Raw genomic sequence first — 15,425 nt, 5'->3', positions numbered from 1 at the left:
GGAGCGAGGGAGGTTATCTCAACTATTTCTGTGCTGGTTAAACCATACTTAGAACACTGACATCAGTTCTGGGCACAAGGACTCTCACAAGCTACAGCTTTTCCAGATGATAAAAAGGAATTACAGCCGTGATTATGAGGAACCGTGGTAGCAGCTGGGAACAGTTCCTGGCGAATGGGCAGCTGGGACACGATCACCATATGCAGCTGTCTGAAATCCGGTGGTATGGGAAGGGAAATTAACCCTTGCTTTGTACAGTCCTAAAGTGATAGGAATCATTCTAGAAATTTGGAGGGAGGCCGCCCGAGGCTCAGTCCAAGAAGGACACATTAGCCAGAGTGACCAGGAAAGTGACCAGTGGGGGCAGGAATCCCAGCACTTGGTGCCCAGTGAGTGTGTAGAAGAGGGAGGCCCGGAGCTGGATGAGATTCTCCATCTGGTCCCTTCCACCCCTGGCAGCTCTGCGATTTGCTGAGTCCAGTCCTCACTCATCACTCAGGCAGATTCCACGCCTGGAGCACAGTGGCCCTTCGTACCCTGGTCTGATATTCAAGTCAGGGAGCTCCTGTTAGTTCTCTAGTTACAAAGTCCAGCTGGATTCCCCGCCTCACTCCCTGAACCATCCTATGGTCTCTTCCACTGCAGTACCCAGTAGAGTGCCTCCCACAAAGCACGAACTTGAAACACAGATTGCAGTCTAACCTTAGGATTTTTCTTTCACCTGAAATCAAAACATGACCTGTTCTGCACAATGCCATCGCATTTTACAAAAATGGTTTTATTTCAGCGTCAACCACACACCAGAAACACCTGTGGGGCTCTGAAAATGACCAGTGAAAGGGCTTCCCTCCAGCCCAATGACACTAGCCATCTCTGAGGCTGGTATCCCCCAGCCCCGAAGCTCCCGTGTGATTCTAACGAAAGCCCCTTGGGGTGGAGAACCGCCGGTTTATCTCATAAAGAAATGAAGGCTCTGTAATATGTAAACACAAACCAACATAATGGTCCCCAATCTTTCCTAAAGAGGATGTATTTTTTTTTTCCTCTCCTTTTCTGTTGTAAGTTCCTAATGTATTTTTTTCCTTGGATAGAAAGCTATCACAGCATCCTACTTTATTTTTTCTCTTTGGATAATACTCAAATACGATATTTTAAGGTGAAGGGCACTTATAATCAGTCTAAGGTCATTTGCTAAAAAAACCCAAATGTAATGAGAATGAACCATGTTTTTTCACTGCTACAGGGACACAGAGTCCGCCCGTACCTGGACCGAGCAGCGGCGATCGGTTGAGCTGAGCGCTGGCCTGGTGGGCCGGCGGCGCCTCGGCCACGTTGGCGCCATTGCTCGTGGTGGTGGTGGTGGTGGTGGTGTTGGTACTGGCCGTGGCACTGCTCTGGATGCCCGGGTTGTTTCTGTCCCACATGTTTACAGTTTTATTGTTGTAGTTGCTTGGGTCGCCCCAAGCTGAGGTACCGTCATCAATTTCCATTTTGCGTCGAATGGATGGTGGAGAAGGTTCCTCCCAGCCTGTGGCCTCACTGTTGTCCTTCTGCTTGACAGGGACCGGCCCCCCGATCCACCCTGTTCCTGTCTGTTTAACGGAAGCAGCTCCTCCCCAGTTACTCGCGTTGCTGTCTTGGGGTTTGCTCGCCCAGTTCTGTTGGGGGCTGGGCTTTAAAGACTCTCCCCAGCTCGTCCCTGGATTCACCTTCGCATTTGTGCCATTGCCCCAGCCGCTGGTCCCCGACCTGGGAACCTCATTCCAACCTGACCCTGATCGATTACTGTCAGCATCCCAGCCGGGGCCATTTTTCTTCCCATCCCCCAAGTGTCCAAGGACAGAAGACGAATCGGCCCAATCTCCCCCTCCTGCGCTCCAGGCTGGGTTCGATTTGTGTCCATCTCCCCAGTTCTGAGATCTGGATTTTGGAGGCTCGCCCCAGGTGGGCGACTTGTCCTCCTGATTCACGGTCCCGCTCCAAGCGTGGCCGCTCTTGGCAGCAGCAGCATTACTAACAGCAGTAGAGCTTACCGCATCCCCCCAGACCCCTGGGCCGTTTGGCGCTTTGTTGCTGCCGTCTCCCCAGCCTGTGCTTGCTGGCCCAGCGGCCGGTGGTGAGCTGACCCACCCAGACACTGAAGAGGTATTTGCACTGTCCGTGATGGGCCCATCGCCCCTCCCCCCTGAGTGTGACGGCTGAGTGGCTGCACAGCCCCAGGCCTCTGTCCCATTGTCACTCTTTCTCTCAGACCGAGGGGAGTCTTCAAATTCCCAGGCAGTGTTCTGCTTTACTGGAGTCTGTCCCCAGCCAGTATTGGACAGGACTCTGGGGTCGAGGTCGCTCCTTGGCAGTTGGATGTGCCCTTGGTCTACACTCCCTTTGTCTCGCCGTCGGCCTTCGGCTCCTTCCCTCCCGGCACCTCCTTCGTTGTGACCGCCTGAACCATCGCTGCCGCCTTCACTCGCTGTGGTTCCGGAAGACGCAGCTTTGGCCCATGAGCTCGCGTGCTCGCTGCCGGGCTGTGTGGCAGGGTTCTGGCCGCCCGCGCTCGGACTGTCCCACCCTGTTGATCCTTTCCCGCTGATGTCGCTGTTGGAATGCTGGTTTGGGGGCTTTCCCCACTCCCCGTTCACCCCATTCGAGGTGCTTCGGCCAGGGTGGCCCCAAGCTCCCGAATGGATGTTACCAACACCGCTGCTGCCACTGCCCCTTCCCCAGGTGAGGATCCCAGGGCCGGCAGGAGGCCCCGAATCCCAGGCGTTCCCTCCATTTCCTTCTTTCTGCCCAGCACTGCTGGATCCGTTCTGCTTAGCACTTAATGCTGAGTTCACAGTGTCTCCACTCCCCTGGCTGAACCCAGAGCTGCTATTTCCTGTGGCAGGGTTACTGGGGGACAGTCCCCACACGGAGCTGCTGACTCCTTCGCCACCACCACCCCCGCTGACTTGAGAGACTGATGATCCGTTAGCACCAGGAAGGCCTTGCAGGTGGGGCGGGATGATGGTCCCCACACCGACAGCCATGCCCCAGTTCGGCAGTCCGTTCGTCTGCACTGCACTGACAGGGTTTGGTGAAGGGTTCACGGGGTTAGTGTTACTTGGTCCATCAGTGTTAAGGTTCTGAGGTTGTACGCTGAAAGACACATTCTGAGAAGTGGACGTTTGTGGTTCTGTGCTCTCTTGCGGCAGCAAGTTCCCCCAAGCACCCAAAGTGCCTGCGGGGCTCCCATTCTGGTTGCCCATGTTCTGACCGATGGCACTGACCGGACTGCAAATACTGGAAGGGCTGCCCGTTGCCACAGTTCCTTCATGCCCGAGTACAGGCCAGGCAGCTGGGTTGGCGTTGGGGTTAAGGTTGAGATTAATGCCAGCATTGGAGTTGGAGGCACCCCAGCAGGTCTGACCTCTCCCGTCTCCGATCATGGTGTCCATTTTCCCATCCCCGCCACCGAGGGAGCAGTGGGCCACGCCCCACGCTCGGGCCGCGCTGCCGCCGCCGGCTCCCCCGGCTCCGAGGGCACTCTGGGCGGGGGGGCTCTGGACGAGCGCGCCGTTGGTGCCAGTGCTGCCGCTGGCCTTCTTGCTGTGGCCGGCGAAGCTGCCCTGCGCGCCCCCGGTAGCCATGCTACTGCTCTCTGAGCCGCAGTGGGAGGCAGAGTCAGTGTCCGACGTACATTCTGAGGCAGACTCAGTCTCTGCCCCTGTGATGGAAGGCCACGCCTCCTTATCCGTCCTGTCTATTATCACTTTATCCCAGCTGCAGGTGGCTTCACCTCTGTAAGTGGGCTGCTGTCCCCAGTGGGAACTTTCATAATGATCTGCCAGTCCACTGTGACTGAGATCTGAAAAAGATCAAAGAAATTCAAAATGAGATTTTCCTCCCATGTGTCAATAAATCAACTGTTAACCAGGCTTTGGGAGAAGCTCTTTCTTTCGAGTTCTCCATTCTGAACGACAAATACTACAAAAATGACTCAAAGAAACAAGTTCTTTGTCTTCTTAGTAACTCCCATTTAAAAAAGTTAATGTTTCTAAAATTACTTTATTTCCTACAACCCCACACTGCTGAGAAGACTGACAGTGCACATCAGCACAGGGCATCTCCGCATGCATCTGTCGCAGAGAGCGGCTGAGCGGGAAGCGGCTTAGGAGCCTCCCTGACTCCAGGGCGCCTGCGGGTGTACAGACTCTGCGGACACCGGCTACGATGCGCAGTTCACGTGGATGCTGAATGCAGCCTGCAGTTCTTTTCGAGACCTGTAACGAGCTAGTGTTAGAGGCTATTCCACAGAAGAGAATTATAAATGCACCGCAGAATCATACAACAGAATCAATATTTGGCAGAGGGTGGGGGCCGGAGGAGAGGGAAGAGATTTTAGAAAATGGTATCTCATGTTACCAAGGGTACACAGTTTAGAACCACTTAATCTCATTTATACTACTTACCACCAGCAATTATGGTTTATCACTGTTTCCTGTGCATTCATAAAAAGGCTAATGCTGGAATTAAGGAGACAATCCTCTGAGAATATAGATTTTTTTCATTCATATACATTAAAAAAAATCCCACATTTCAAGAAAAATATTAGTCACTAGGTAAAACAATAGAAAACTATACACATACAAAGGTGTATGGAGGGCCTGAGGAGGTGCCCATGCGGCCTGGGCTGTTTCTAACAAGCAGCCCGCGGTCTGAAGGAGCGGTCAGCACAACGGTCAAGCTCCCGCCGCGCGGCCCTCCCCGGGCAGGAGGGCAGGGGCTCAGGGCGTGAGCAGAGCACCGACGTGGCAGGGCTGGCAGGCCACAGCCGTGTCCACACACCCGGGCCCCGGGCCCTGAGGCCAGGAGGAAGTCAGGCCCGCGCCTCTACACATGAGAAGTCTCTAGAACAAGTCCACTCACCTTGAGAAACCAAACCTCCCTCCGCCCCCCTGGCCCAAGGGCCCTCATTTCTGCTGGGGCTACTCCAGCAGCTCTGCCTCCGCCAGGCCCCCTCCTGCTCCTCTCCAGGGTCTTGTCAACAGTGCACCGAATATTTGTGCCAAACGGATGCCCGGCAGGTCAGGAGTGCGTGCTCACACACTTCCGAGGCTCTGAGCACAAGGCCGGCGTCTCCAGGCAGCCCACCAGGCTGGCTCTCTTCTGGGGCCTCCTTTCTCCCCATTCTCCCCTGGCTCTGCAGCTGCTTCCTCGTGGTACTGTGTGCACCGTCCACTCCAGCAACCCGCCCTGGGAGGGGCTGGCCTCCGCTTGCGCTCAGGCTCAACTGTCTGCTTCTTCCTCACCTCACCAGGCGTTTCATGGAATAAGCTTTCTTTCCCCATTAAGACTCTCGGACACATTCATTATAAAGTCTTCCTTTAAAAAAAAAAATTCATTTGCACCAGGGGCTGGCACACATCTTCTGTAAAGGGACAGGCACTGAGTACTTCAGCTTTGTGGGCCATGTGGTCTCTGTCACAAGCACTCAATGCTGACGTTACGGTGGGAGAGCAGGCACAGATAATGAACGAGCATGGCTGTGCCCCAACCAAGCTTTACTTACAGAAGCAGGTGGCGAGCTTGAGCTGGCCCGTACGCCGGGTGAGCCAAGCCCTGACCCAGATGAGAACCCTCACGGCGTGTGCAGGTGCCACGTGGGGGACAGTGACGACCCCTGCAGACAGAGTCCTCCACTCAAGGAGTGCACGCCCTCGGGGGAGTTCCGGGTGTGACCCTTCGTGTCTCCCTCGCCCTCTACGTTGCGAACCCCACGAAAGCAAGCGCTGCCTGCTTTTGCCCTATTTGTCTGGTGCTCAGCAGGGCATTTGACACGTAAGAGGCTGTGAATAAATATCTGTGGAGTAAACAAATGAATTGATGGATGTTTTTTATAAACACTTTTAGAAGCAGTCTGCCAGTAACATAAAATGATGTTACTTAATTTCAGTTGACTTTGAAGGTAATGTTAAGATTAAGCTTAAGTTTCATGTCGACTAGCAAGATACTTAACTGAAGCGATTTGCAAAAATACAGGGTGATTATTCAAACAGGTAGTAGAAAAAGAACTGCTGGCTCAAAATCTTTTTTATTTAGACAAAATTAAAACGGATACTATAAACCTACAACTGGAACGTGGTTTCCGGCGGAGAGAAGTCACAGAGCCACAGAAGTCCGTTCGGGGCAGCGGTGTTTCACCAAGCAAAGCAAACCAGTGCGCAGCGGCGGTCTCCCTTTGCGAGGCGGCCTGGGCCGGGGGCAGAGCCCGGGGTGGGGGGGGAGCGCGCTGGTCTCAGGCGCGTCTGGCCTGCCCCGACTGGACACACTGCTGCTCCTTTTCCTTCTTTCCTATGTTTCAGCTGTTCTTTGGCTCCTCACCTCTCGCTACTTCAACACCACCAAGACGGACTAGGTTTTCAAAAATTAATTTCACTCAGAATTCAGTGAAGGTTCACGAATACAGAAAGTATATAAAAAGTAAACACAAGTTACTCTTGTGTTTTTTCTACCATTTGAAGGCTCTCATTACAAGGGCAAGTTCTAGGTATTTTTCTGACAATTATGAATGCAAAAAACGAACAGTCAGGGACTACACCTCGTACTGAGCTATTATTTCACTACCAGAAACGATTTTAACGCGGTTCACCTTGTTTTTACATTCCATTTGTAGGAGGTGGGCATTAACAGAAATAGTTAACTTGATTGCTATAAAATAGGACATTATTGGGACAACTGGTGAAATTTGGATGTATTAGAGTTAGATACACCAGTGTTAAATCTCCTAAATGTATCACTGCACTGTAGTTACGTAACAGAACGTCTGTGAAGATATTTAAAGGCCATGATATCTGAGATTTACTGTCAAACGCTGCTCCAACAAAAACAAAGAGCCTGTGTGGGGAGCGAGACCCAAGGCTGGATGACCAACAGTAGGCCCTGTGTCTGTCCATACAGCAAATATTAGTAAAGCCTTTACCCTCATTAAAAAAAAAGTTTTTTAATGGAGGTGCTGGGGGTTGAACCCAGGACCCGGTGCATGCTAAGCACATGCCCTACCACTGAGCTGTACCCTCCCCCCTCCATTGCATTTTTTTTTTTGAGTAAAGGTAGATTTATTTATAGAGCTACATACTGCATAGAGTGTAGGCTGTTTCAGAAGGCGAGAGAAAGGCCACGAGGTGTGGGGTTGGGCGCTCAGGTTAGGGTAGAAGTAGGTACACATTCTATAGACAGAGCACCGGCCATCTCCGAAGAGGAGGGAGCAAAAAGGCGGCCCTCCTCTGCATTTTTAATGTTAAAAATAAACAAAAGATCCAATTTCCCCACATCCAGAGAGTCTGGAACACTTACCCCTTTGTGCCCGATTATTCTGCCCTGATACAGTCACAAATCTGGGGCACGAAAGATTTTCACCTCTATTCCCCATGTCCTCAGATGGCCAGCACTGCCATGACGCTCCTGCCCCGGGAGTACAATCCACGAAAACACAGAACGGAGCCCATACAAGCTGACGCTGGCACAGAACATGGAGTGCAAGAAGGAATGACCTCGGCCCCCAAGTAATCCTTCCTCTTGGGCAAGACCCTCCCCACCCCCGGGGGTCCTCACCAACTCTGTGTATGAGACCTGGGACCCGGGCTGGGTGATCAATGGAGAACGTGTGTCATGCTGCAGAGCAAATATTAGAATTAGGAAACTAGAATTCCTTCCTAAATTTTTATATCTAAAAAAATGCTAATTTCCCTCCACATCCCACTTCAATGGCCGTGGCTAAATTGGTGATGATAATCTGACGGGCGGGGGGAGATGGAGTAACACTCAGGCGGTGGAAGTGCCAGGACCTAGTGAGAGACCAGATGCGCGGGAGCAGGAGAGGGAGGCTCCGGAGTGGTGTCCTGACCGCAGGCCTGGGCTACGGGTGGGTGGGAGTGTCACCCACTGAGCTCTATGTCTGAAGTACACCGTTCTTCTTAGGAGAATCTGTGACTTCGAAAATATTTGAATAGCATGGTTTTCATAAATCAAAGTCTCTTGATTGTGTTATCAATTCAAAAGTCTATCTTTCAGCTGTAATCTGGAAGACTACATGAGAAAAATTTGTGGAATGACTGACTTCTGGAAACAGACATTTTGACATGAATGAAAGCTCTGAAATAAACCAAGAATGAATCCTCTGGTAGGTTATTCTAGACTCTCCAGTATAGCTCATGAGCTCCAAAAGGCTAAAATCCATGCATCTGATGAACGGCAAGTTTGAAAGAGTTTATAAACAAGAGTCTTTACATCCCTAAGACATAACGTATTTCATCGCATTTTGAAGTTCCAACTATTTCCCCACACATTAAGTCACCTGAATCTCACAACTGCATCTGTTTCACAGATGGGGAGAGAGAGGCTCAAAGGCCAAACTTGGAAAAGGTGTTACAACCAGTAAGCAGTAAGGGTTGAACTGAAATCCGTATCTTCAGGATAAAATTCTAGTGCTCCTTCCACTACAAAATACTACTACTAAAATATTTCCACTGAAAAAAAAGCCTTAAAAAGAAAAATGTAATGAAGTTTGTGTATGTTAAATTTTTTTTAACCCTTCAAATGGTTCACACATTCTAAAAATAGGTGTCTCTATAAAAATCTAAGTAACAAGCTGTTTTAAGTGATTAAATTACAAAGGATCACACAACAGCATCGTTTAAAGAGAAAAGCTTTCTTCTTTTGTTTCAAAATTCCAAAATGTAACCATATAAAGATAAATTTTTCAGGAAAAAGTACTGAACAAAGAGCTTCCAAAAGCTACAGTAGGCAAAATTTTAATTAGGTATCGAATTAATCAGATAGAGAAGCGTGGACAAGATTTACTCAGAAGTGCTGGGAATGCTTAATTAGTGATGACACCGACAAACAGCGCACAAGTCACCCCTTTCTCACTATAGCCCTTTTAACTGAAATGACAGGATAATAAACCATACATTATAAAAGTAACTCCAAATGCTTCCCATAGTTGGAAACACATGCCCTAATTCTTACCGATAACACAAAGTCTCCCCCACCTGGTTTCAAGGGGCAGGATAAATGTAACAACTGCTTTCAGCTTTTGGGAATGGAAGACGCCTCCCTCTCTGCTGCATTTAGCCTGCATGTGAAAATCGCAGAGATGGTGCTCTGAATTCTGAGCTCCATCACCCAACAGACCCTGCAGCAGCTCATCTGTCAACTTCTACACATGCAGGGAATTAGGAAATGCGGAACAGAGTGAAAGGTTCACTGAAAACAATAAGGAAAGTGTCCAAAAGAATAAGCCGACTGTCCTGTGCATTTTTCCAAGGCGGCAGTAAGCCGAGATTGCTTCCTCCAGGTTAAGACCCTGGAGAGCAGTAACAGATCAGGGAAAGAAGCAGCCGCGTGCTCAGGACGAGCGGGCCGGCCTGCGCTCTCCGGGTGGAGGAGGCGGAACAGCCGGCAGGGTGTCTGCCCTGGGGTCGCGGTCCAGGGGCCTCTCGCAGGTCTGCCACCGGCCGCTCCCTCCCAAGACACCAAGCAGGAGGGCAGAGGCACGGCCGGAGCTTGGGACGTCCGGCCTGGCCGGCCCAGGAGAAGCGGCCGCTCTCTGCTCCGCGGGGGTTTTATTTCTGGGCCCCTCGGGGCCGACGGGGCAGAAATACCTGCAGAGGGGGCCTCCCGTCCCCGGAGACGCTACCTGGTGCACCCGCGGCTCCCCGCGCCACCGCGTCCCTGCTGGATGCAGAGGTGGCTGGGGCCCTCCCTGCGCAGTGACCTGCAGGCCCACGGGCCTCGGCGGGCCAGGGGCTGGCGGTGCCCTTCCCACCCCAGGAGGGAGCTGATCACCCCCTCCAACAAGGGGACATGGCGGGGGGTGGGGGGGAGAGAGGCATCCTGTCGAGAGGATTTGAAAGCCTTGATTATCTATTTGCAGCCAACACTAAACCGATCTCCTTTCCTCTTTAAGTTCTTTCAACTGACACAAACGTTTTCACCAGGACCAGTTGTAGGGAGCACCAGAGCCACCTTTCCTGTCTGCCAAAAGAGTAACTCGTGCTGCTGACTGGGCGCATGCAAACAAACCCTTTCCTGCTCCTTTGTTTTCCGTCCCTTCCTCTTTCCCGCTTTTCCTAAGCACCCCTATCCGTGTGGCACACCGACACCAGCTAGCATTTTCTAAATGAGCCCGTGTGTAAACTGGCACGCGTCCAACTTCTTAATCACTTTCTGCTTCTATCTACAAAAGATCTAAGTAGCAAACACTCCTGCATATTAATCAAAGCCTCTGTTTACAAATGTACAAAGCAGCCACCAAAACAATACACTGTTCTGCCTTTAGCACGTGAGAGTTTTTTTTTAAAAGATAAAAGCTCTCAAGTGTTTCAAGCTGGAGTTATGCTGCAGATTGGCAAAAACATAGTCTGAACAGAAAATAACATGATAAAATGACGTTCTTCTGGAAACTTAATAGGGTGAATCACTAACATTTATATACTAGTAACACTTATCTTACCAGTTAAAATTTTTTGCCAGTTGGCTAAATGAGCTCGCTTCCGAATCAGTACGTGAACTTGAAAATCTACTTTCCCTTGTATTAGGTTGTTAGAAGAACAATGTTTTATTTCAGGATGAACTGTTGTTATTTAAAGAGAGAACCTGGAACCAGGGCTGGGCCGAACCCTGGCCTGTCCGTCCCAGTGACTGTGATTCCGTCTCCCTGGATGCTGCCAGCGACGGCGGAAGGAACACAAGCTCTCCCACAGGGCTGAAACCTGCCCCACTGCTTAGTAGTTTGCCCCTAGTTCTGCCTCTACCCTCTGGGTTGGCCCAGCGTGGCCTCCTGGGTTCTCAGACCAGACTTTCTGTAACCAAAACAGTCACCAGCCCTCCCCCTCGCAAGGCTCTCTGTAGGGTTCCTCCAGTTCCTTTCCAGTCCTTCCAGGGCCTTTCAAGGCCTTTCTCTCCCAGCCGCCCTGGGCATGCCTATTAGACAGCCCTGTTTTTCCACGAGGGATGGCAGCCCACGGAGGTCTCTAAAGTGGAGACAGAGCATCAATGATTGATGGAAACAGTTGACCTGATGCTAGAAAATTTCCTTACTTTGAGTTAGAAGTTCACTGTAAAGAATCTGCTTCTGCTTTCAGCTTATTGAGTTTCGCCTCCACGTCAGCATTACTGAGCCTTCACGGCAGCCAGGACCCGCCCCTGCCTGCCAGTGTGAAGTCCTGCTTCTCTCAGAGCACGTGGGCAGTGTGACTTACACAGTGCTGCCGCGGAGACGCGGGGCACCAACGCACAGTGGGGCCGACAGAGCCCGGGGGCTGCAGGGGTGGGGAGGGGCTTAGACTGCTGCTCCAGGGCTGGAGACCTAGTGCAAGTGCCCTGGTCCTCCAGCATCACCGCGTCCACCACGCGTCACGCTGGTCCCTGTAAGTTAGTAACGTCGCCAACACGAGTTATGGGTCCAAAGCGGTGAGAGTCAACTCGAACGTGTCCCTGCTGCCTCTCCGGTCCCTACTCACCGCCACCAGTTCACACCACAAGGCGAAGAACCACTTCTGGGCGTTAGGCTCGTGGTCAGGACATGAGCACATACTGATAACATTTGGGAAAAAACACAAATTAACATGCTGGGCTGAGACAGCTCTCCATTTTACTTCTCCTGTCACTAGAAATGGTCTGCTGTTAAATTCTTAAGGATCAGTCACCATGTGCCTCCTGCTTGGATAATTCAATCTTAGTTCTGCTGACCCAGGATTCATACTTTTTAATTTAACCCCACAGTTAGAGGAATGGAATCAGGAATGGAACCGTACTTTTGTTTTAATGTAGGAGTGGCTACAGGAGTGAGAAACCTACTAACACAGATACAAATACAATAAAAACCTACGTATTACTTAAAAAAAGAGCTACAAGACCTTTTACTTCGAGCAGTAGCTAATAAACTTTCAGTGCAGAAGAAAATGTGGATGGAACATACTGACAGAATTTCACCTGGACACAGACTCATTAAATAACCTGCACTATGAAAAACAAAAGTTTATAAAGGTTTGGTGAATTTTTAAAATTGCTGCTCCAGAGTAGTGTTTTAAAGACAGGTACATATTTATGGTCTATTTCAACAGTCTCCCAAGTCCCACGTAACAGGAGTCACCTGCATTTATTGAGCACTTACTACACACAGGCCTGTGTGGAGCATGAAACAAACACCATCTCCAAAACACTGTGAAGTAGGGATCTCCTCACTTTACAGATGAGCAGCCCGAAGTGCAGGCAGTGCCTTGGTCAAGGTCACCCACACAGGGGTCGTGGGTCTGGAAAACGAATCGGGCCAGTCTCTTGACCCCCGTGCCCGTGGACGCCCACCTACAGTCCCCGCGCTGACTGCTCAAGGTCCCGGCGGGCAGGCCAGCATGCCTTCCACTGACGGAACCCCACAAGCTCTCGGGGAGTGTCTGAGTTAGTGCGCCGAGGGAAGGGCCCGAGGCCTCCTTTTAGGTGAGAACCGGAAGCACCAGCGGTGGCATACCCAGGGCCGGCTGCCAGGGTGTCCCCTCCAGTTTAGGCTTCCTGTTGCTTTGCTAAACCTGTCACACAGGAGGCAGCCCAGACCCTTTCCTTTTAGGGCACCTTAGTCAGCATGCAATACAGGTCACACGGTACACAACACGAGGAGGCTGGGGCTGTGGACACGGCACCTTCCAGCTTTGAGGGGCACGCGAGGGCAGAAATCCTGAAGGGGCTCATGCAGGGTGGGGTGACAGTGATTTGGAGAGACAGAAAGAGCAGGGCAATCAAGCGTGCGCACGTGCTGGGAAAGATGACACTGGGTGTGGCAGACTTGGGAGGCAGTAAGGAAACCATCCCACTCACAACGGAAAGCAGGCCACGAGGACAGAAGGAAACATGCTGGCTGGACAAGGTGGGGACGGGTCTTGAGCCAGGCAGAGAAGCTGAGCCTGCGTCAGGAGCCAGGGAACCAGGGCGGGTTTCCGAGCGGAGCGCTGAACCAGCGGGCGGTGAGGAGTCAGACTCCCCCGGCTGTGATACCAGACAGTGCTGGGGAAGAGGCCAAGCTGGTGTAAAAGGAAGATTTTGTCTGGGAACCAAAACCAAAACAAAACAAAAACCAAAAAACCAACAACACCCCAACCATTTCTCATTTCCTTAATATTCAGATTGATTCCACCTCCTGAGATGTTTTACATGTAAAGTGATGATTTAGTCTTCAGGGTATACATTTTAAAAGTACAATGAACTAGGAATAACTTTCTGGAGAAGGATATCATATGCACAGAGACAAATATTTTACTAAAGAATATTACTTTCATATGAAATTTTACTGAATCAACTCCTTGATTATTTTCTACTTGTCTAAGAAAATACTAGCAACATTGCGCACCGCCAGCATTTGATGAGAGCGCTGATGCAGGACCGCCCGCCAACCTTCCAACAATGAGAGAAGCCCAGAAAAAACAGGGCTGTTGGCGCTGCTTTTTCAGTGTTTCAAAATCAGGGTCTTAAATTGATACACCAAGCTGCAGGAGCCGCCTATACAGTCTATGTCTCTGTGAAGCTTGGTCAGGGGACTGTATTTCAGTGCAGAAAGTAACTGCAAGTTTGATGATAAACTGGCTGCAGTTAAGTAGAGGAGATTATATTCAACAAAAACATTTGATCATTTCTTTTCTTCCTAGCTTTTTGCTGACAATCATTGACCTATATCCCCTCTACCAGGAATTTAGCAGATGAAAGTCAAGACTATTTGAAGAGACATGGCAAAGCTGTCTAAAAATATTTGTTCTGAACAAAACCACAAAGTCATGGTTTTGAGAAATACTGCTATAAATACTTCAATGTCATGTTGGAATTATTCCCTGCAGGAAAAGGCAACACAAGAAAGAAAACAAATATTAGTATGAATTGTGACATGTTTCTTTTAAATTCCAATCTAATACAAGAGGCCTCCTTCACTCTCTAATGACAGACCCAACTTTCCATCAGCCAACATGGTTTCCATGCTAGACCAGGTGCCAGTCGTGAGTTAAATTACTTGAAATAGAAAGATTTAAGAAAATAACGAAGAATCATGCAGTTGAACACACATACTTCGCTTTCCTTCAAAAACTCCCCGAAAACTCCCAATAAAGAAATTTTCAAACGTATAAATCCAGAAGGTCAAGAAGATGGGAAGAGGGGAGAGGAGATGAGAGGTGTGGACGTTCTGGAAGCCGGAGAGCAAAGGGGCAAGTGGTGATTCTCTGGGAGCCAAGAGAACGCCAGTGGTGAAACAACAAGCAGCAGATGGCCCAGAGCCCCAGGCCCCCAGGGGCCTGCAGGGGAGAGGGCAGGCATGCTGGCCTCCGGGCGCCTGTGTCAGTTCCGGTTAGAAACACCCACTCCCACAAGATGCGACTACCTCCCGCACAGAAGTGTGGGCGCGGCCATGGGGTAGCCTAGTAAAGTGAGAGAACGGGGTTTGATTTACACGGTTTCGCTGCAGGGTTCTAAAGCATCTGCCTTGACAGATTTATATGTGCTGACGCAGACTGTGAGCAACAGACTTAGCTGAAGTAGCTAATGCCATCTGAACATACATGAGAAAAATATATGTAAGTAGGGGAAAACAGAATTAAATTTTAAAATGCAATTGAGATGAATCAATCCACCTGTGACCTGTCTAGCTAGCCAGCTAGCTTGATCACGTATCTAGTAAACAGGGACCACCATTTTTATTACTGGGCAGCGAAGCCAACTGCAAACCAGTGTTGAGGTAGAAAGAACCAGCCCTGGCTCTTACCTGGGTGGGGCTTGCTGGGGGGCTGCTGTGCTCCGGCTCCCGGCAGGGGAGGGGGGCTCGGCCCTGCAGGCCCAGCACCCTGGGTCGGGCTCACGCTGGTCAGAGCCCCGGCGGGCAGCGGCTGACCTCTCTTTAACAGCTGCTTCTGTTCTTGCTGGCGGAAGCGTGGAGGCACCTCGCGGGGCAGGTAGCGGGACGCAGCCGGCTGCTGGCCGCTGGCAGACGCGCGTTTGCCATTGCTGCTGCTGGCGACAGTGCTGGTGGAAGTACTGGTACTGGTCCCGGCAGGTGGGGGCTGGCTTGAACAGGTCTTAGTAGGTTCTGGCACTAGGAGGAACACAAGGAAAAGACCCCGGTGCTTTAGTAACAGCTCCTTCAACCCAACCCAAACCAAAGCAAACAAAACCTAAAGCGAGGAAGAACGGACAATGGAGCGCTGTGGAAACTGAACTGCACTGAAGGCCTGACGGAGCTCCAGGTCTGAGATCCAGTTTTCCTATAAGCGAGCTGTGATCCTGAGCAGCAGCTCTTGGCCACTTCCCTCACCAGTAGGACAGGTGGTTAGGCCAGGTTAGAGCAGCAGTTCTCACACCTGAGCCGGAGTCAGATTCCTGGGCCCTGCTGAGGGAACTCAGTGCTTGGAGGG

The 15,425-nt window shown here is 50.7% G+C and overlaps 1 protein-coding gene across 4 annotated transcripts in view; it reads right to left on the bottom strand.

Moving 5' to 3' along the window:
- Nucleotides 1-15,425, bottom strand: part of TNRC6C (trinucleotide repeat containing adaptor 6C) — a 114,370-nt gene that overhangs the window by 38,649 nt on the left and 60,296 nt on the right. For all 4 annotated transcript variants that reach the window (XM_074343777.1, XM_074343779.1, XM_074343781.1 and 1 more), the window contains exons 4-5: nucleotides 14,780-15,106; nucleotides 1,265-3,844 (exon numbers count right to left, since the gene is read on the bottom strand). In XM_074343777.1, the coding sequence (XP_074199878.1) occupies nucleotides 1,265-3,844; nucleotides 14,780-15,106 (2,907 nt within the window). The remainder of the gene's footprint in view (nucleotides 1-1,264; nucleotides 3,845-14,779; nucleotides 15,107-15,425) is intronic.

Source organism: Camelus bactrianus, chromosome 16, assembly GCF_048773025.1.
Source record: "Camelus bactrianus isolate YW-2024 breed Bactrian camel chromosome 16, ASM4877302v1, whole genome shotgun sequence".
Classification (NCBI taxonomy): domain Eukaryota; kingdom Metazoa; phylum Chordata; class Mammalia; order Artiodactyla; family Camelidae; genus Camelus; species Camelus bactrianus.
Note: the sequence above shows the minus strand (reverse complement) of the source record. Positions and strands in the feature narration are given on the sequence as shown.